The sequence below is a fragment of the Danio rerio genome, chromosome 5 (genome assembly GCF_052040795.2).
Source record: "Danio rerio strain M-AB ecotype USA chromosome 5, GRCz13ab, whole genome shotgun sequence".
NCBI classification, from domain to species: domain Eukaryota; kingdom Metazoa; phylum Chordata; class Actinopteri; order Cypriniformes; family Danionidae; genus Danio; species Danio rerio.
Genome location: NC_141025.1, coordinates 12,106,774 through 12,129,076, shown reverse-complemented (window position 1 = coordinate 12,129,076; position 22,303 = coordinate 12,106,774). Strand labels below are relative to the sequence as shown.

At 35.0% G+C, this 22,303-nt stretch overlaps 2 protein-coding genes across 6 annotated transcripts in view; one reads left to right on the top strand and one right to left on the bottom strand.

Annotated features, from left to right (window-relative positions):
* Window positions 1-5,095, bottom strand: part of scarf2 (scavenger receptor class F, member 2) — a 75,950-nt gene extending 70,855 nt beyond the window's left edge. The window contains exon 1 of the mRNA XM_087253159.1: window positions 4,396-5,095. Coding sequence (XP_087109285.1) covers window positions 4,396-4,550 — 155 coding nt within the window. The 5' untranslated portion in view covers window positions 4,551-5,095. The remainder of the gene's footprint in view (window positions 1-4,395) is intronic.
* Window positions 5,096-8,649: 3,554 nt separating this feature from the next.
* prodhb (proline dehydrogenase (oxidase) 1b) overlaps window positions 8,650-22,303 on the top strand; it is a 49,431-nt gene continuing 35,777 nt past the window's right edge. For all 5 annotated transcript variants that reach the window (XR_015490740.1, XR_015490742.1, XR_015490741.1 and 2 more), the window contains exons 1-2: window positions 8,650-9,035; window positions 12,098-12,306. Coding sequence is in view for 1 of the 5 variants with exons in the window: in XM_087253206.1 (XP_087109332.1) it covers window positions 8,751-9,035; window positions 12,098-12,306 (494 nt within the window). In the remaining 4 variants the exon portion in view is untranslated. The remainder of the gene's footprint in view (window positions 9,036-12,097; window positions 12,307-22,303) is intronic.

Here is a 22,303-nt window from a genome sequence, read left to right as displayed (position 1 = left end):
TGGTCATTACCAATGGACTGTCACTTTAATTTGCGCTGCTTCTGCGTGCAGTATGAAAGCTCTAATCTGTTAACATGGACGCCGAAAAAACACCCGCTACACACGCTCTGCTCATGCGCTGCTTGCCCTTGCGGTGTAAAACAGGCTTAACAGTATACAGGTACAGAAATTAGTAATTGTGTAAATACAATTCATCTATGTTAAAGCTACAAACTTAATAATTCCTTGTGCCCAAATGCTTTAAACATGCTTACACATGCCTTAAAAACACAAGCAACAGATAAATGGTCCCTTTATTATGGTTAAACTGTAATGACTTCATATTTCTCATGTGTTCTGCATTGTTGTACATGGTCAACTAGAATCCGGACTCCACATTGCACATCCTGCAGTGTGACTAATGCATATTCACACATTGTGATATCGATGCTGAATTGACATTGTTCACTGCATCCCTAACACAAAGACAATGGATGCTACTGATAGAATGGTGTTTTTGAGTGGCTGCTGCTGGATATTTAAATAACGTATGTTTGGCATCTCGTGATGCAAATCCAATGAAGCTGATTGTGACTATTCTCTCTGACCAATCAGTGATCAGCACGTTTTGACAACATATGTCTTGCTTGAAACTTTAACCGAGGTGGAATTTTAAAAAGTACCAGATACTAGGTATGTAATGCAGTGTAAAAGTCCCCAAATGTAAGCCGTACAGAATTGAATTCAACAGCAACCATGCTGTTTACCATGTAGGCATGAGGTGATCACTGTTTTCAAGGTATACCATGGTTTTAAAAATTCAAGGTTTTAATACCGCCCAAATTTTCTGTAAAACCGTTCCTAAGGTATGTATAAGATATTTCTTAAAATTTATTTAGGACAACTGTATCTCCATATATATATATATATATATATATATATATATATATATATATATATATATATATATATATATATAAAATGTTTTAAATTGTAGAGAAATCTGTGTTTTTGATACTAATGAAGACGGCAGAAGTCAATGATTCATTTGAATTATTTAGCCTGACATGTTTACTGCTCCAAAATATTATAAATGTTTTTAAAAAATATAGAGTATATTGTTTTCAAAGAGGGAAAAAGTTTTTGTTTTTTACTTAGACATTTGAAAAGAATATATTTTAGAGGAGTGAGCATAATACTGTGACACCGTGAAACCGTGATATTTTTATCCAAGGTTATCCTATTCACCTTATTCTCCACCGATGGGTGGGCGCTGCCATTTGAATCTTTTTGGCTTGAGACTTCCGGTCTCATTCACTTCCATTCATTTTTTGATGTTAAAAACTGCTCGTTACGCTGTTTGATGTTGCAATTCGATATTTTCTTAATATATTATTCTACTTGGTCTGTATAGTCATGCAAACATTTGTTTGTAGAGCAAGTAGTTTGACCGTTTTCTGACATTTATTATTCCTAGTCATTTCTCCCATAGGCGACTGAATCGGAAGTTCTAAGACAATCGCGAAAACAGGCGCACTTCCGCATTTTAGAATAAAGTCAATACCGTCAGAATCTTAGACCGGCCCATGCCTAATACCATGTAGTTGAAAAGTGCCTTGTTGCTTTTTTTGAATACCTATGTCGGAATTGGTTTTAACATGTCATCTGTGTAAGGAAGACTTTTACAAGAGTTCACACTCAGCCCATGATTTATAAAAGCTTGTTTGGTATGCTGTCCCAGGAGAGAGTCCTGAGTTCAAGCGATCCTCGAGTCCAGGGCTCCCTTCCTTTGCGGGGCGAGGGGAGATTGAGCTCAGGACGATCTCAAAACTCTTAGGTTGAGACTTAGGTTTGTTTTTTTTGTCTATTATATAGAGCATATTTGGACGGTGGGAGGAAACCGAGGAACCCGGGGGAAACCTATGCGGACACGGGGAGAATGTGCAAACTCCACACAGAAATACTAGATGGTCCAGCGAGGTGCCGGAGCCATTGGAATTCTTGCTGTGAGGCAACAGTGCTAGTCACTGGGCCACCGTGCCACCCATTTTAGATAAAGGTGGAAGAAAGGGAGGAGGGGGGTTTCTTTCAGACAAAGATAGTTTTAAAAAGAAAAAATGAGAATATATAGAGAAACTTAGGATCCTTTGATTGGAGAATCGCGATTAGCTAATATGTGCTAGCTGGGTCAGTCATGAGCGCTTGCTTCTCTCGAAATTAGTTTAACGTGAACTTCACTTAAATCCTGTCCAAAAGCTTTCAATGGCAGTGTATAAGTAGGCAACTTCAATCTTGAAAAATAATAGTGCTAAGAAGAACAAAAACGAAAGGTTTATAAGGTTATGCCATAGAAGAACCTTTGCGTTCCCTATGCAACAAAAGAACTTTTAGTGAAAACAATTTTATTTAAGGTGCACCGTGGTTTGGAAAAGTCATGGTTTTTAAACCACCAAATTTTTTTAGGACAACAATATCTCCAGCAGAAAAGATATTCAACGATTCTGTTTTAAATTGTAAACAAATCAGTGTTTTTAAAACTAATGAAGACAGCAGAAGTCAATGATACATCTGAATTATTTAGCCTGACATGTTTACTGCTCAAAAATATTATAAATGTTTCTCAAAATAAAATATTTTGAGTTCAAAGAGGAAAAAAAGTTTTTGTTTTTTTACCCAGACATTTAAAAAGAATAAATTTTAGAGCAGTAATCACAACACCGTACAACCGTGATATTTTTATCCAAGATTATCATACCGTCAGAATCTCATACCGGCTCACGCCTAATAGCTAATGACAATTTTATTAACAACTTTCAATTTAGTTTGAATCAAAAGATTTACAAACTTTTACTGGCACTATTTAGACATATTAATGTTTAAAATTGATTTCTGCTATAGTATTTTAGACACAATTGTATACATAAAAAAATAAATGCAAATGTAAATTACAAATCACAAAAAAGTCATGCATTAAAAGGAAAAAATGCCCCAGATTGAGCGTAGAAAACCTTCTGAAATTTTCATCACATAAGTTATTTTCTCTTCTGCTAACTAAATACAGACAGTGGCATAAGCCATTGCAAAGTCAATCAAGGTTTCTTTCCTCTCTACTGTACATTTATAATTGTTTTGTTCTTATAAATGCTTCTATAGTTTGATATTTGTAAAGGGTTAGTTCACCCAAAAAATGTTAAATCAATTTTAAAATTGAAACTAAAGTAGTTCTAAACTTCATGAATTTCTTTCTTCTATTTACAAAAAAATAAGATATTGTGAAGAATGTTGGAAAAAAGCAGCCATTGATGTCCTATTCCATAAACGCAAAGGAAGTCAGAAGTCAGTATATTCTTCTTCACACACATTGAGGATGAGTATATAATGGCAGAATTTAAATTTGTATTTGAACTATTCATTTCCTTTTTTTCATACTTTTTTTTTGTCGTCATCATAATTGTGATGTGCCTTCCTCTGTTCTTAGAAAGAAAGAAATGTAGGTCATGGATACAGGGTTGGATGTCACACCCTTGATGACCTCTGTGTTTAGATGAGTTTGCAGTCTGCACAGACCATTCAAGTCTTTCAGTTTGAGTAAACTGAGAGATTATTAAACTTCAGAAGATCTGTGTTTTTCTCATTTAAGTTATTGTGCAATTTTAGATGTGAGATAGCTAACCCTGAATTTAAAATGTACTCAACCTCAAGTGTTTCTAAACATAAATGAAGTTTTATTTCATTCTGTTGAACACAAAAGAAGATATTTTAAAGAATGCTGGAAACCTATAACCATTGACTTCCATAGTCGGAAAAATAAATACTATGGATGTCAACGGTTACATGTTTCCAACTTTCTTCAAAATATCTTCTTTTGTGTTCAACAGAAGAAAGAAATTCCTAAACGTTCGGAACAAGTAAAAGGAAGTGTCAGTTTTGGGAGAACTAGTCCTTTAAGAAGCAACACCAAGTAATGCAATTGTTGTTCTACTAGGCTTTTATACAGTCTCTCAGCTGTGCCACGACTTCAGTGCAGTGGTCAGACGTGTCGCCCCCTTTCTCTCAGTGTGTGTCAGTGACCCAGATGTGAAACAGCATGATTGACACACTTCAGATTCCAATCATTTACTATTAAATGCCATGAGAAATCAGCTTTAATAAAAGGCTTTAAAGGTCAGTCGCATTTGCATTGCATTTTGTAATATATAAAAATCACAAACAACACATAAGAGTTTCCAAAAAGATTAATGTAAGAGCTTTAATTTACGTCATAATACGCATTTTAATTAGTTTTCAGAAAAAAAAAACATTATTTAATTGGTATCAATTACTGCTGCATTAAATGTGATTTCTATTCAAATATGGCCTTTGCAGAATAATACCAAGAACACCCCCCTCACACACACACACAAAGTTACTACTTACCCTGAAACTCTGCACACGTTTCTGCCCTTTGGATTGAGTTCTTGACTGAAAGCTGGACACAAGCATATAAGCAAAAGCACTACAGCCGCTAAAGTGCACTTTAGATCCATGGTAGAAGAAACAGCATCTCTCCATGCGCCTCTTCTGCTCAGCATTCCTTTCTTTTACAATCTCTCGAAGTTCAGATGGGGTATTCTGTATCTCCGGGGTCCCAAAACCTTCGACTTCAAGCGTTTGGAAGTAATTTTATCCGCATAAGTCGTTTATCCACTTTCTTTCAGACTCTAGAGGTTGAGGAGAGAAAAGAGGAGGAGAGGGCGAAGAGAAGTTATAAAACCAAACTGTTATTCCCTCCGTCCAGCACTAGTTCCTGAGGAGAACTTCTGCTTTTATTACGCGCTCCGAGCGTTAGTGGCTGTAACTGCTGCATTGCTGGAAACTTCTCCCACTGTGGTATTCCCAAATTTTCCGCTATTGTTTTGCAAAATGCTGATTTTTCCAGAGAGAAAATGTGCCTCAAAAAGTGACAGAAAAACTCTGCCAAACTTTATGTGCGTCCATTTTGGAAAATAAACGGGAAAACGGTTCGTTGTTCTCTTTTCAGTAGGGAAATTCCTAATTAGTGATCCTATCTCTGGCTTTGGTTCTTGGGAATTCGGTGCGCCTGCTCTCTTTGGCGTGCAGCGGTTTCCCAAATTCTAACCGAAACCACCCGAACAGCTCCTCATCGAGTGGGTGTGACTATACTATGCTTAGGAGTAAACCATGGAGCCATTCAGCCCCCCTTATTACTGACCCCATCCGCATGCCCGCCGTATTCACGCTGCCAGTCTCGTCTCATTATGCGCACGCGCGCAAAAGTTTACATCGTGCGAATTAAACACTGTCGACCAAATCAAATCAACTTTTTCAGTAATTTTAGTTTGTCTAATATATGCTTCGGTGAACCAAAATTATGTACAGTTTAAGTCAGAATTATTAGCCCCCTTCAATTTTTTTTCTTCTTTCTTAAATATTTCCCAAATGATGTTTAACAGAGCAAGAACATTTTCACAGTATGATAATATTTTTTCTTTTGGATAAAGTCTTATTTGTTTTATTTCGGCTAGAATAAAAGCAGTTTTTAATTTCTTAAACACCATTTTAAGGACAATTATGAGTCCCTTTAAGCTATATTTTCTCTCAATAATCTACAAAACAAACCAATGTTATACAATAATATGCCTAATTACCCTAACCTGCCTAGTTACCCTAATTAACCTAGTTAAGCCTTTAAATGTCACTTTAAGCGGTATAGAAGTGTCTTGAAAAATATCTAGTCAAATATTATTTACTGTCATCATGGCAAAGATAAAATAAATCAGTTATTAGAGATGAGTTATTAAAACTGCTATGTTCAGAAATATGTTGAAAAAAATCTTCTCTCCATTAAACAGAAATTGGGGAAAAAATAAACAAGCGGTCTAATAATTCAGGGGGACTAATAATTCTGGCTTCAACTGTATCTATTTAAAATATATCTAGAATATTATTAAAACGTAAAAGTGCACCTTTTCTACCCCTACATACAATTCTGTCCAAACAGCTCTCAAAAGATGATTTTCATCATATATGTGATAAGTGTTTTCAGTGTTTTGAGTGATATTCAGTGTATTCTGACCTACAGTAACCTCTGATTAGCTATTTTAGAAGTTGCGTCCAAAAGGCTATTTTAAATAACAAAATGTTTTGTGAACACTTACTATGCCAATCAGTCATCTAGATCAGTGGTTCTCAAACTTTTTTTTACCAAGTACCACCTCAAAAAAATTGTCTCTCCAAGTACCACCATAATAACTATTGAAGTACAGTAGCATATAGACCTAATTTTGTATAGCTACAGCTCTGCACAGTTCAAAAACGGCAGATTAATTCTTCTTATTAGGAATATTTATTATTGTCAGCCAATTTAAACGTTAATAATAGTTTGAACATTAACACTGTAGCCCTACTGTGCTTACAGGTAAAAAATAAATAAAACGCTAACGTTTAAATTAAAATATGCTTTTAAAAGTTAAAAATGGCACTGATCCTAAAAAGTGAAAAGAAAACTGCTGTACTTTAATGTAAATTATTATCATATAGCAGCCTATTCATCAAAATCTGGAAATGTTCCTTAAACCGCGTAAATATATGCTTATGTCATCATATTCATGTATAATATTTTTGATGCATTTTTAAAAATACAAATAATAAATATATACATGCAACATATATCTTTGAAATCTTAACATTAACTTTTATTTCAAATATATAAATTTGATTTACATACCTAAATTAGAATTTAGATCAAAGTGGTTAATTTTTTTTACTTTTATTATTCAGCAATTGCTCCACGTACCACTTGAAGGAAGCCTGCGTACCACTAGTGGTACATTTACCACAGTTTGAGAAACACTGATCTAGATTATTGTGATTAGATTATGCGCTATGAACTGTTGTGGGGTGGTAAAACAAATATTTGTATTTTTTATTATTTAAATTATTATTATTATTATTTAAGATACAGAGCAGAGAAAGCTTTCTCACTATTAATTGCCACCCCCCACCCCCCCATGTCCTTCAGGGGGATTAAGCTTTTATTATCGTACCCTGCTTACATCTCATTAAAGATGAAAGAGCTCTTCCATTCTTTTCATAAAATTCATTAAAAATGAAAATTGTATTCACCATTTACTCACACAAGTCATTCCAAACCTGTTTGATTTAATTTATTCTGCTCAAGACAAAAGATATTTTGAAGAATGTTGGAAACCGGCAGGTGCTGGCATCCATGGAAAAATGCTATAGAGATAATTGGCTATTATTTTTTTCATATTCTTAAAAATAGATTGTGTGCGTGTGTGTGTTTTTAACAGAAGAAAAAAACTCAGATAAGGTTTGGGAAGAAAGTGTAACGTTAGGAAATTATATTATTTAAATTTTTGCTTGAACTTTTTTTTTTACAAGTTTAATTTTTGGAAGACCCACCCACCCCCCACTGACCAGGGCCAGAATCTGAACTCTATATGATTCAATTTATCTAATTTTTGACTGCTATGCCATCATAAGTTGTGACATATAGAGACAGAAGAAGGCTTTAAGTGGCCAAATTCTGACGGAGAAAAGTTGAATGAGCTGGCCAGTTTTTATTTGCCCATATAGGCTACAGTTTATTTTAAAACAAGATTTACCAGATTCATATATTTTTTTTAAATGTTGAATGATAATAAATTTGTATTTAAAAATAAGTATTTTTTTATATTTGTTTATTCATTTTCTTGTTAAACTCAGAACAATATTTATAAAACTGGATTAACTTAGTTTAAATGCAAGTTTGTAAATAAATACTTTGTATTAAAAAAGTACGGTGAGCACTTTGACAAAATTGTAGGAAATATTTTTGGTGCATCAGCAAAAAGTGTGGCCATTATCACAATCCGAAAAGCTGATCCAGATTAACTCTAAAAAATATCACTTAAATGCATAATTGAATAGAAAACGAGGCGAATAGCAGCAAAAAACTGTCCACTTTTTCAGAAAAAAGAACCACCCGTTTCAGGCTGGCTACAGGCCTGTTATACATGACATCCATATATTTACACCCAGTCTTGTAAAAATGAATTGCTTAAACTATGCAACAGCTCCCTCCACTGTTAACTTAACGAAACATACACAACAAACTTTCACGTCAAGATAAGATAATTAATGTATTTATTATATCTCCTAGATTAGTTAAAAAAACAATAAGGGATAGATTCGTAGAATATGTTATAATTATTTTGGATTTATCACGGATATACATACAGTCCTCGTTTCCTCTTGCTCTATTTGTTTTATTTATTTATGTTTGTTCCTCCCTTTTAACTGTTTTATATGTATTTATAATATAAATTAACGTGCTCTGTTTACTATCACTGGCATTGTTTCGGTTTAGGTTCAATTTTGTTTGTTATTGAAGCTTAAAAAAAACTAACAACAAAGAGCTAGCTAAACAAGACGAATATCTGTTTTAACCTGGTTAACCACTTCTATGCACTGTATTTGTCCGGTATCACCACATTATTAACGTCGAACTCCATCAAGTAATGCGTACGTTACGAAACCTACGTTTCTCTTACGGAACATTTATGCAACGGCATCCCTTTTATGGAATGTCATGCTTGCAGTAAGTTAGTAAACATGAAACGTCACGTGATTTGAACCAATCAGACAACCCAAACTAGAATACGGGGCGGGACTTACAGGTAGCGTTCAATGTGTTCGGTTGGTTTTCAGCACTAGCAGTGGATCATTTTTTATTTTATGAACATTGTCAACATTAGAGTCTCGGGCTGATGTCTCTCCGCAAAACTCTAACGTTACCCAGATTTGGGTTCGCGGCTCGTGACCGAAGTTTTAGAAATTTGGTGACCTCCACTTGTCGCTATCATCAAACCAAAACAAACGCACAAGAGGAGTCCGTTAACAGCAGTGAGCATGACTCCTTCAATAGCAAGATCTCCATCGACTTTGAACTGACCAGAGAAGCCTACAAGAGCAAAGACACTCTTGAGCTGCTGAGAAGCTTGGTCGTTTTCAAACTGTGCTCCTATGACATACTGGTCGATAAGAATAAAGAGGTATGTAGTGTGTTTTATGCTCATACGAGTTCAGTCATGCAGCGTTGAAGAAAAAAGAGTCCCTGCCAGCTTGTTTCTGAATGCACTGAATATGACAGACCTGTTTAGAGTTACTCATGTGGCATTGAAGTGTCTCAGACCAATGACAGGATGGCACCATGCCAGGGAAAAGTCATGTGGTTAGTGAGTGTGTAGAGTTACATGATTCAAGATTACTGGCAGTGGAAGAATGAACCTCAGACATGCAAGCCTGTTTGACCTTTAGGTGACATGAAGGTAGAAACACACATACACACACTCTTTAATAATTATTAACAACAGTAAGAGACAGACATAAAAGGGTTTATTGACTTTCAAACAGTTGATGAGAACCAAGACCTGTGAAGAGATGATGCCAATCATCTAGGACTTCGAGAACAACACATACACTTAATACACTTCATTGAACATGTACACATACAGACATCACCTATATACTCCGTAACTGCAGGTTAATTATGTATATATATATATATATATATATATATATATATATATATATATATATATATTATACACCACTTTATTGGGTACACCTTACTTGTACCGGGTTGGACCCCTTTTTGTTTTCAGAACTGCCTTAATCCTTTGTGGCATTGATTCAACAATGTACTGGAAATATTCCTCAGAGATTTTGGTCCATATTGACATGATAGCATCATGCCTGTCATGTTCAGTAAACCAGTCTGAGATGATTTGCACTTTATGACATGGCACGTTATCCTGTTTCAACCCTCAGAAGATGGGTACACTTTGGTCATAAAGGGATGGACATGGTCAGCAACAATGCTCAGGTAGGCTGTGGCGTTGACACGATGCTCAATTAGTACTAATGGGCGCAAAGTGTGTCAAGAAAATATCCCCCACACCATTACACCATCACCAGCAGCCTGAACTGTTCATACAAGGCAGGATGGATCCATGCTTTCATGTTGTTGATGCCAAATTCTGACCCTACCATCCGAATGTTGCATCAGAAATCGAGACTCATCAGATCAGGCAACGTTTTTCCAATCTTCTATTATCCAATTTTGGTGAGCCTGTGTAAATTGTAGCCTCAGTTTCTTGTTCTTAGCTGACAGGAGTGGCACACGGTGTGGTCTTCTGCTGCTGTAGCCCATCCGCCACAAGGTTGGACATGTTGTGTGTTCAGATGTGCTCTTCGGCATATCTCGGTTGTAGCTGTAGTTATTTAAGTTACTGTTGCCTTTCTATCAGCTGGAACCAGTCTGGCCATTCTCCTCTGAGCTTTGGCCTCAACAAGGCATTTGTGCCCACATAACTGCTACTCACTGGATATTTTCTTTTTTTTCTGACCATTCTCTGTAAACCTATAGGGATGGTTGCGTGTGAAAATCCCAGTAGATCAGCAGTTTCTTAAATACTCAGACCAGCCCGTCTGGCATCAACAACCATGCCACATTCAAAGTCACTTAAATGCCCTTTCTTTCTCATTCTGATGCTCGGTTTGAACTGCAGCAGATCGTCTTGACCATGTCTACAGGCCATGTGATTGGCTGGTTAGAAATTTGCATTGATGAGCAGTTGGACAGGTGTACCTAATAAAGTGGCCGGCGAGTGTATGTTTTAGAGTTAGTTAATTAGTTAAAGTTATTAGCAACTAATAAATTTATGGTAACTAATAACTTTAACTTTTTCAAATTTGGTTGCAATACAATAATGTGCACCTTTTGCATAGCTGCTTTGAAACTATAATTATCATGAAAAGTGCTATACAAATATACTTGAAATGAATTTATTAAACAATCTTTACAGATTATCTACAGACCCTCAAATGTAATTATTCTTATGCATGGGACCCCATTCAAACATGTAAAGGCATCTACAGTATACATTTTCTTGCACAAAGACCAGATTTGAACAGTGAAAATGTGTATAATCTTAAAAAGGCCTGAAATATGTTTTAGAACATATTTAGTCTTTTAAGATGCATCAATGCATTTCGAGCCATTTTTTGTACTGTACTTATTTCTTTATTTACTTATTTAAATATTTTTGATTATTAATGTTGATATCATTTGTATGTATTTGTCTAATCTAATGTTGATTAATTTGCTTAAATTAGTTTTGTTTTATTTATTATGTTTTATTTATTTGAGGATTTTTTCTGCATTTATTGCTTAGACTTAATTAAAATGTAGCCTATACATAATTTTAATCTAATATTTTGTCTAGCTAATTTATTCGACATGTATTTTTTTGAATGCAATTTGATTTATGTATTTTTTTAAGGTTTTCTAATCTGTTTTATTAATTAAATAAGTTGTTTGTTACCTTTTTTTTCCAAACATTTCCATGGACCCACTAGTATTCACCTGGGCTCAGTTCTAGCAAACATCATGTCCATCTCTGAGAGTTTTGCAAAAGAAAAAAAAATCTCATTTGCAGTTAATAAATATTGTTCAATATGATTTAAGATCATACTTTTACATGTACAGTAAGTCAGAGTCATTAGCCCTGCAAAATTATTAGCCCCCCTTTATAGTATATTTCCCTCTGATTTCTGTTTAACAGAAAGATTTTTTCAACACATGTATAAACATAATAGTTTTTTAATAACTCATTTCTAATAGCTGATTTATTTCATCTTTGCCATAATGACAGTAAATAATACTTTACTAGATATATTTTCAGAATACTAGTATTCAGCTTAAAGTGACATTTAAAAGCTTAATTAGGCATGTTAGCCTAATTGGCAAATTATTGTATAATGATTGTTTGTTCTACAGACAATCAATAAAAAAATATTGCTTAAGAGGGCTAATAACATTGACCTTAAAATGGTTATAAAATTTTAAACTACATTTATTTATGCCGAAATAAAACAAGTAAGACCTTCTCTAGAAGAAAAAATATTATCAGTGATACTATTAAAAAATTTCTTGCTTCGTTAAACATTGTTTGGGAAATATTTGAAAAATGGGAAAAAAAATCAGAGGAGGTTTGATAATGTTGACTTTAAATGTATGTTTGGTAAGCACTTTTGTTCTTGTCACCTCTAGATAATAGACCTCAGCAGGAAGCTCTTGGGCCAGAAAATGTTTGAGCAGTTTATGAAGATGACGTTCTACGGTCAGTTTGTGGCAGGCGAGGACCATCAGTCCATCAGGCCGGTCGTACAGAAGAACCAGGCGTATGGAGTGGGAGCTGTGCTGGATTACAGTGTAGAAGAGGATCTCTCACAGGAAGAGGCTGAGAGGAAAGAAATGGAGTAAGTTCTGATGTAAACGAACAAACGACCAGGTTTCAAATAATATTAACCCAAAAACTTCAATTCTGTCTTTGTTTATTCGCTCTAAATTGAACACAAAATATGATGTTTTGAAGTGTGCTGAAAACTTTTAACCATTAACTTCAATTATATTTGCAATTCTTAGCATGGATGCTGTTGCAAACTGGTATTAAATAAAAAAAAAAATATATATATATATATATATATATATATATATATATATATATATATATATATATATATATATATATATATATATATATATATATATACACACAAATTCACATATAAATTATTTAAATTTATATGTATATGTATATATATATATATATGTATATATATATATATATATATATATATATATATATATATATATATATATATGTATGTATATATATATATATATATATATATATATATATATATATATATATATATATATATATGTATGTATATATATATATATATATATATATATATATATATATATATATATATATATATATATATATATATATATATATATATATATATGTATGTATATATATATGTATGTTTTTTTTTGTTTGTTTTTTTTTTTTGTTTTTTTTTTGGGGGAGATTGTTGTTGAAGATGTTCAGCTGATTATTTCAAAGGGTTAGTTCACCTAAAACTGAAAACAAAAATCTATTACTCGGTCAAACCTGTTTTTTCTGTTGAACTCAAAAAAAGATATATTGAAGAATGCTGAAAACCTGTAACCATTGACTTCAATTTTATTTTATTAACATGGATGTTGATATATTAAAAATGAAGAAAAAAGTTTACCCTGTCGTTTCAAAGCTGTTTGAGTTTTTCTTTCTTCTGTTGAACACAAGAAGATATTTTGAAGAATGCTGAACACCTGTAACCATTGACTCCCATTTTATTTGCTTTTCCTAGAATGAATGTAGATGTTGTAAACTGGTGTAGTAAAAAACATTAAATTATTAAATTATGTAAAATATAATTTACATAAAAAAAAAACACAATTTTCTCGGTTGTTTCAAACCTGAGTTTCTTTTTCTTCTTTTGAACACAAAAGAATATGTTTTGAAGAATGCTGAAAACCTGTAACCATTACCTTCCATTATCTTTGCTTTTCCTAGCATGGATTTTGTAATTGTAATCATTTACAATAAAACATTAAATTATTAATTTATTTAAAATTTATTTTCATTTTGATAGTAGAATGTTGTTCAAGATGTTCAGTTGATTATCTTAAAGGCATTCACCCCAAAATGAAAAAAAAAAGATAATAATTTACTCGTTTCAAACCTGTTTGAGTTTCCTTCTTCTGTTGAACACGCACACAAAAAAATATATAAATATATTAGAGACTTGTAACCATTGATTTCCATAGTATTTGTCTTTCCTACTGAAGATGTTTACAGTTTTTTAGCTTTCTTCAAAATATCTTCTTTTCAGAATTACTCTAAAGATTTTGAAAGACTCAATGGGAGAGTAAATTGTCTTTTTTGGGTGATCTATCCCTTTAATTCGTTTTTTGGCATTTATTTGCAGAGCACACAAGCCAAACTTGACTAATTAATGGGCAAATAAATAAATCAGTGATCAGTGTGTGAGTGGAATGTAAATGTGTGCAATTATTTTGTTCCATAGCACTTAATTAGCTTAATTTAAAGCAGCTTGTTAAGATGTTTTTTTTTCTTTCTTGGTATTTACTGTTTTCCATTTTTTTTGGGGGCAATCATTAAAGTTTATTTTTCCATTTAAAGGGGACCTATTAAGCACAAATCACCTTTATAAGGGGTTTAAACAGTTCTGTGGCAGCAGTCTGTGAATATGACCAGCTTCTTTTAGTAAAAATGTATTTATTTTTTAAAATAACACTTGATAAAAACAGTCTGCAGAAACACTTTGATTGACATTCTCCTTTTTGTACATGTGATCAGAGGGGGAAAGCCCCGCCCATTAGTGACAATCTCTCCCTCATTAGCATATAGTATGTTAATCTTATTTTTGAATCTGCCACTATACTGACACACAGGCATTTGTTGCTCCGCCCTCTTTTGAAAAGAGCACAATCTCATTTGAATTTAAAGCGACAGCCACAAAAACAGCACAATTACACTCTAAGCCAGTGGTCACCAAACTTGTTCCTGGAGGGCCGGTGCCCTAAAGATTTTAGCTCCAACCCTAATCAAACACACCTGAACAAGGTAATCAAGGTCTTACTAGGTATACTTAAAACATCCAGGCAGGTGTGTTGAGGCAAGTTGGAGCTAAACCCTGAAGGGACACCGGCCCTCCAGGACCGAGATTGGTGACCCCTGCTCTAAGCCCTTACAGGTTGATTGAACTTAAAAAAAAAGATGTAAACTCGTTGCCCTGAAAAAGCTCATTTCGTCTTGTTGAAAAATCAGTACTTTTTAAGTTTACTTAAATTATACTTTTTAACAGTAACGTGTGAAAATGAACATGAACCTAATGTTAGACACATCTTAATCTTACATTAATCTTAATCTAGTTTTCTTGCTAACTGTTACATATTTTGTTTATTAAAGGAAAACAATGTATGGGCTGTTTGAAACAAAAGTATGAAATTGTGCTCATATTGACTAGCAGACATAGAAATATATCCTGTTTATATGTACTGTATCCACCAGTGACATCAGTTCAAAAAGCCAATCACGTTTCCTTGCACATTGTCCCTTTGATAACTGACTAGAATAAGCTCTGGTAAGTATTGTACATTCACTTTAAACATTCCAATGGAATAAAAAATATCATGCAAATCATACAACAAACCAAACAAATGGAGTAATTGAGCAAAAACTTTGGTATTTATGTTTATAGAATCTAAGTATTTTGAATTAATATAACTTTAGGTATAACAGTGTAGGATCAAATCCTAAAAGGGTCAGTTTCAAAGAGTTATAAAACATCATTTGTGGGATATTTTGAGCTGAAACTTCACATACACACTCTTGGGACTTCAGATACTTATTTTACATCTGGTAAAAAGAGGCATAATAGGGTCCTTTCAATAAAACTTTTTAGTTTAGTCTTGAGCACATTTTCATAAGATAGTGTGCCCCAAAACATTGACAAACTATGCATTTAGTAAGTATAAACATGATTAAAATCCAAAGTATGGCTACACGATTCTGGCTAAAATGAGAAATATTTATTTATTTATTTATTTATTTTTTAATGAAGATCATGACTTTCTCATGATTCTGTAGATGTAAAATAAAGGTTCATATGAGTAGACTATTATTATTATTTCTCAAACATATGGTAAAGTAACACTAATAGGCCTATGTGCAGTTCTACTCTTGGTTAAAATGCTAAATTTTGTTTAAAATTGTGGATTTGAACAGACTTTAAATTTGTCCTGGTTGTTAATTTACAGTAAAGTGATGACATCAGAATACAACTATTCATAATCCTAAAGTTGAATTATTATGTTTGAGACATATGCTTGTCATTTGTAATTGACAACATTATTAGACTCTTTTATTTCACTGGTAAAATGAAACATTTGTCATTATCAGATTCCCTCTTGTATTATAGTCAGCATTATATAGGCTAGTGCAGGGATCACCAAACTTGTTTCTAAAGGTTCGGTGTCCTGCAGATTTTAGCGTGAACCCTAATCAAACACCTGAACAAGCTAATCAAGGTCTTACTGGGTATACTTGAATCACCCGGGCAGGTTGTAAGGCTCTCCAACAACAGGCTGATATGCATGCAAGGTCAAAAAACACTTTCATGGTCTTTTAATATGTATTTATTTTTACCTAATTATCCCAGCGACTCTCATATGATTCGTTCAGCGATTCATTTGTTCCCAAACCCCTCCTTAGCGCGAAGCCAACTGCTCTGATTGGACCGATGACAGCCTGTTGCGATTGTTCAACACTGACAGCCTTCAGCGCGAGACAGAGTGAAATGCCCAGCACAGCTTATCAACAATATTGAAGTAGTCAGAGTGCATAGTGCATGTGTGAGCATACCTGCCAACACTCCTGTTTTTCCCGGGAGTCTCCCGTATTTCAAACCCATCTCCAGCCACCCACCCATTTGTTATTTATCCGGAAATCTCCTGTAATTTCCTGTAATTTTAAATCTGTAAACAAATCGGCACGCGATGCGTTTTCAACGTGGCATTAGATGCGATATGAGAATATAAAGAGTTAACCAGAGACAGTACAAGCAGTTACAAGTAACAAAACACAATTAAATACATAATTCGCAAGCTAGAGAAAACAAGGAGGCAACAATTTTAATTGCACTTACACTTGTGAAACGGAGGAAGAAACTGATTCATGTTCTGACAGTCCCTTACATCAATAGTCTTTTCTGATCCTTCCTTTTACAAACGGCCGATGAGTTCTCTGGTGTAAACGCGTAGATTCCAGGAGCACTCGGATAGCACAAGGCTGGGCTATAATGCCAAGGTATTTTTACAAAAATAAACCTCAACCACTGACTCTTCACAGTTTCATCTTTGGGTAGAGAAAATAGCTCTAACTTTAACCTTCACTTCCAATAATATCTATATAATACTATAATTCAGCCGGTGTCTGCTACAGTGTGTGTCTAGCCTCTTTTTCTTTGTGTACTTTGCTTGTGTGCAGGACTACAGGTTTCAATTTTCCCGGGTTTACACGCGCAACAACTGAGGGGGCTTAAGTTTTGTATCCACGTCACGCCGATACGGCTAAAGAGTCGTTATCAAGACGATTCATTTGAAGCACTATGAGTCAACTCTTTTATAAATGAATCAATAGTTTTAAACACTGTGCACTTTCAGATTTAAGCCTTAGCTGGATATTTCACTTCACTTAGAGCTGTGTTACACACTACATTGAATGTCATTCTCAAAAACCCGTAATAGTGGCTCTTTAATCACTGTTTAAAATTCCATGCCTCAGTAGTGAAATTGAACTGAACTAAACTGAACTTCAACTCTGAAAACTGGACTTACACAGTTTCAATTTATTAGAACTTCATCTATGCTAAGCTGCTTTGACAATCTACATTGTTAATGCACTATAGAAATAAAAAATTATTTAATTGACATCCATCGTATGTCACTATGAAATTAATGGCTACCGGCTTCTAACATTCTTCAAAATACCTTTTTTGTATTCAGCAGAAGACATAAGCTCAAACAGATTTGAAACGGGTATAGGGTGAGAACATTATGACAGACATTTCATTGTTTTGTTTTAGAAACTTTCCTCCTCATAGGCTGGCCTAGTTTGCATTGAAAATCTATTGGTCTGAATGAGACTTTAAGACCTGCTTTTTGTCAAACTAACTACTTTATAGCAGAGGGGCTAGAGGTTAATAGCCATGCTGTGATTTGTGCTCATACGAGCCCACGGAAATAGACTGAGATTTGATCTGCTGTCACAGACATAAACAAAGACACAAGATCCTATTGGTTGTTTTGGTCGAGGCCCATTGTTTCTGATTGGCTTTTATCGAGGTTGTGAACATGCTCACTGTTTAGGAATTTTGCCTTGCGGTACACACAAATAGCGAGCTGCTTTCTGTTTCCACAAGAGCAGATGTTTATACAGTGTTGAGATGACAGTGGGATTATTTACGCTTCAGACCTTGCCTTTTTTAAGGCAAGCATCAGATCTATTGCATTAGAGATCCGAAGAAACCCCTATCAGGCTTTATAATATCAGGGGAAAAAGTTTTTTTGTTTTGTTTTGTTTACTGCCATTTTGATCAAAATATATCTGAAAACTTTGCTTCAAAAGGAAACGTTATAAACAAAAAACCCATACTTTTTCAGAATACTTAATTTGTTGACATTAATAACTAAAAACAACATAAAAATAAAATAAAACAAATCAACCGCGGCACAGCAAGAACCTTGCCTCACAGCAAAAAAGTCACTGGTTCGAGTCCTGACTGGGCCAGTTGGCATTTTTGTTTGGACTTTGCATGTTCTCATGTTGGCGTGGGTTTCCACTGGGTGCTGCGGTTTCCCCAAAAGTCCAAAGACGTACGCTATAGGTGAATTGAATAAACTAAATTGGCCATTGTGCAGCTGGTAGAGCATCTGCTGCGTAAAACATATGCTGGATAAGTTGGCGGTTCATTCTGCTCTGGCGACCCCTGATGAATAAAGGTGCTAAGCTAAGGAAAATGAATGGATAAAACAAATTAAATTTCAGACTCAGACAGACTCAACTTTACTATCCCATTTAGGGTAACTAAAGTTGCAGCAAAGTGCCATAACACAGACCACATTTTACCACGTTTTTACCATAAAACATACAATAAATCAATTTCCAGAAACATTTCCTTCCCCGCTGGACCCATTTAACCCCTTCAGACCCGAATTAGACGCAGCTCTCAGTCTTAACTTTATTATCCCCTTTAGGAAAACTAAAATTGCAGCAAGGTACCGTAACACAGATGAAGTTCCATGTACACATTAATAAAATATTACCCCACAACATACAATACATCATATTATAGGTGCATCTCCCTCTCCCCTGGACTCATTTAAAGAGCCCATATTATGGGTTTTTGAAAATTCCCCTCCATGTAGTGTGTAACACAGCTCTAAGTGAAGTGAAGTATCCAGCTAAGGCTTAAATCTGTAAGAATACAGTGTTTAAAACGGTTGATTCATCTATAAAAGAGTCGACTCATAGTGCTTCAAACGAGTCGCCTTGATACCGAATCATTAGGAGTTTCGCCATGACGTACGAACGAAACCAAGTTATTCACGTGCAGGCGCAAACCCGGGAGATTTGAAACCTGAGGCCCCGCCCTCTGATGCAGAAACCCAGTCACACACACACACACACACACACACACACACACACACACACACACACACACACACCCACAAACACACGCACACAAACATGCCGGTCGATTGAAGTCACACTGCAGATGGATATTAACGAGGGTCTACCCAAAGTTGAAACATCAGCATTATGACCAAGCAGTTGGAAACTACTGGAAACTTCTGGAAGCTACATGCTACACAGAATACTTCATCTGCGTTTGTTAAAGGAAGGATCAGTAAAGAGTAACTTACTGATGGACGTCAGGATGGGTTTCTTCCATTTCTCAAGTGTAAGTACGTGCGATTAAAGTTGTTGCCTCGTTGACTCTAGCTTGCAAATGTATTTAGTTATGATTTGTTACTTGTAACCGCGTGTACTGTATCAGGTTAACTGGCTATATTCGTGCAAAGTATGAGAGAGAGAGAGAGAGAGCGAGAGAGAGCTTTGTGTGCTTGGTGCTGTGTGTGTGTTTATACAGACAGCTTGGCTGTCTGGACTGTATAGCTGGGTGATTTTTGGTTGTGTTCTACCCCGCTCTAGCGGGATCGGGCGCGGCGGGCAGAAAACGGGGCGGGTTCTCAGGCTAAAACCTGGCGGGTGCGGGCGGAAGCGGGAGCGTTGTCATCCGGAGGTGTGTGTGTGTGTTTTTGTGTGTGTGTGGCAGCTAAAATCCACGCCTACACTATCGAGCGTGTATGAACTGTGATTACTTTTTATATTGCTAATTAGCTATTGGGCATTTCTGACTGAAGGCAGTCGACCAATCGCGACAGACTGTCATCGGTCCAATCAGCGCAGATTAGCTTCGCGCTAAGGAGGGGTTTGGGAACAAATGAATCACTGGACGATTCATACAGGAGTCGCTGGGATAATTAGGTAAAAATAAATGCAGATTATGAGACCATGAAAGTGTTTTTTGACCTTGCATGCATATTAGACTGTTGTTGGAGACCCTTACAACCAAGATATGACCCTATTTCATGTATAATATGGGCTCTTTAATGACATTCTTTGAAATTTGCACACTACCTAACCTAATATATTATGTTTACCCTAATATTGAAGATTATTATATTATATTATTACTGTTATAGTATTTTTTTTAATTATTAGAATTTTTCAATGTGCTTTTTTATGGTCACAGAATTTAAAACATTTCCCACTTTTTTTTGATAATTAAGTGAAAAAATCCTGATTGCAACTGTGATTTTTATACTAGTATGCAGTCATCTAACCATACCTTAGCAACCACCCAGTACATTTTCATTCATTCATTCATTTATTCCTTCGGCTTAGTTCCTTATTTCTCAGGGGTCGCCACAGTGGACTGAACTGCCAACTATTCCAGCATATATTTTACACAACGGATGCCCTTTCCAACCCAGTACTAGAAAATACCCATACACATTCACACACACTCATACACTATTTATACACCTATAGCGCTTGTCCTTAGACTGTTGAGGAAACCGGAGCACCCGGAGGAAACCCACACGAACACCAGGACCGAACCAGCAACCTTCTTGCTCTGAGGCTACAGTGCTGACCGCTGAGCCTCTGTGCTGCCTATTAGATTTCAGCAGCATTTGGATTTCATTTTTTTTTATTTTTTTTTTTTTGAAAAGTGCTAACAGTAATGATTTTTTCTCCCCTGTATGTTTCCTGCTTGTCAGCACTATTTACACCTATCTTTTTAACAAATAGCAGTCACATTTAATTACACGCAGCAACTTGTAAATAAACTTATTACAGTGGCGGTCTGAGATACTTAGAAATCCTGTCTGAATCTCTCTTTAGAGTTTCATTCTTAATAATTCAGAAAGTAACTCTTTGTCATTCATTCTGACCTAAAACCGAACTTGTGACCTTTCTATTATCAGCGCAGCTCCTTAACCATTAGCTTCACCTTCATTTCAACAGCTGTGTCAACGTTATGACATTTGATTTTAAAAAAAGTCTTCATTTGTTCATGTCATTGACCTTTTGGAAATTACAGAGTGTCAGAGCCATACTCGAGGGTCTCCTGCTGGAAATGTAAATGAAATGTACTTGCCTGAAAACCCAGCGAAATATAGTGGGTGGAAATATAAATGACGCCATCTGGATTGTGTGGAAGAGCCTGTGATACGAAGACAATCCCGTAATATCTGTTTGCTTGACAGGCAGTTAAGTTAATGTTAGAAAAATAAGTTAATTGTATTATTAATTGAATTTATGTCATGTAAATATATGCAGTTATGGGAAAAATAAATTTACAGCTTTGCAGAAAACCTATTAATTATTTATTCGTTACAAACTACTGATGACATTTTAGATAAGGCAAGGCAGGTTTATCAAAGAATAATAAAATATTCTCACAATAAATACAAGAAATAAAATCAACAAAGAATTAAAATGTTTAACGAGCCTCTATTATGCATTAAAAAGGTAATATTTTGGTTTTTGGGTCTCCAACAACAGGCTGATATGCTGAAGTCAAAAACACTTTCATTGTCTTATAATATGCATTTGTTTTTACCTAATTATCAAAACTACTCCCATATGATTCGTTCAGAGATTAATTTCTTCCCAAACTCCTTCTTTAACTGGTTTGATGACGACTGAGAGCAACGACAAATGGCAAAGGATCGCATTTAAATCGGTCACAAACGTAACCCACAAAAATGGTAAAGAAAGACACGCATCACATTTTCAATGTGGCTTTAGACCAGGGATCACCAATCTCATTCCTGAAGGTCAGTGTTTAGCTCCAACTTGCCTCAACACACCTGCCTGGGTGATTTAAGTATACCTAGTAAGACCTTGATTAGCTTGTTCAGGTGTGTTTGATTAGGGTTGGAGCTAAATTCTGCAGGACACCGGACCTCCAGGAACAAGTTTGGTGATCCCTGCTTGAGATGCAATTTGTAAATATAAAGACTTAACTAGATACAGTACTAGACACGTGGAGCGATTACAAGTAACAAAACACAATTAACTACATATTTTGCAAGCTAGAGAAAACATTGAGGCAACCATTTTAATTGCACTTACACTTATGAAATGGAGGAAAAAACTGATCCATGATCTGTGTACTGATAAAGTTCCTATCAAGCTCTAAAAAAAGGCCCGTCTATCAATAGTCTTTCTGATCCTTCCTTTTACAAACAGCCGACGAATCCCGT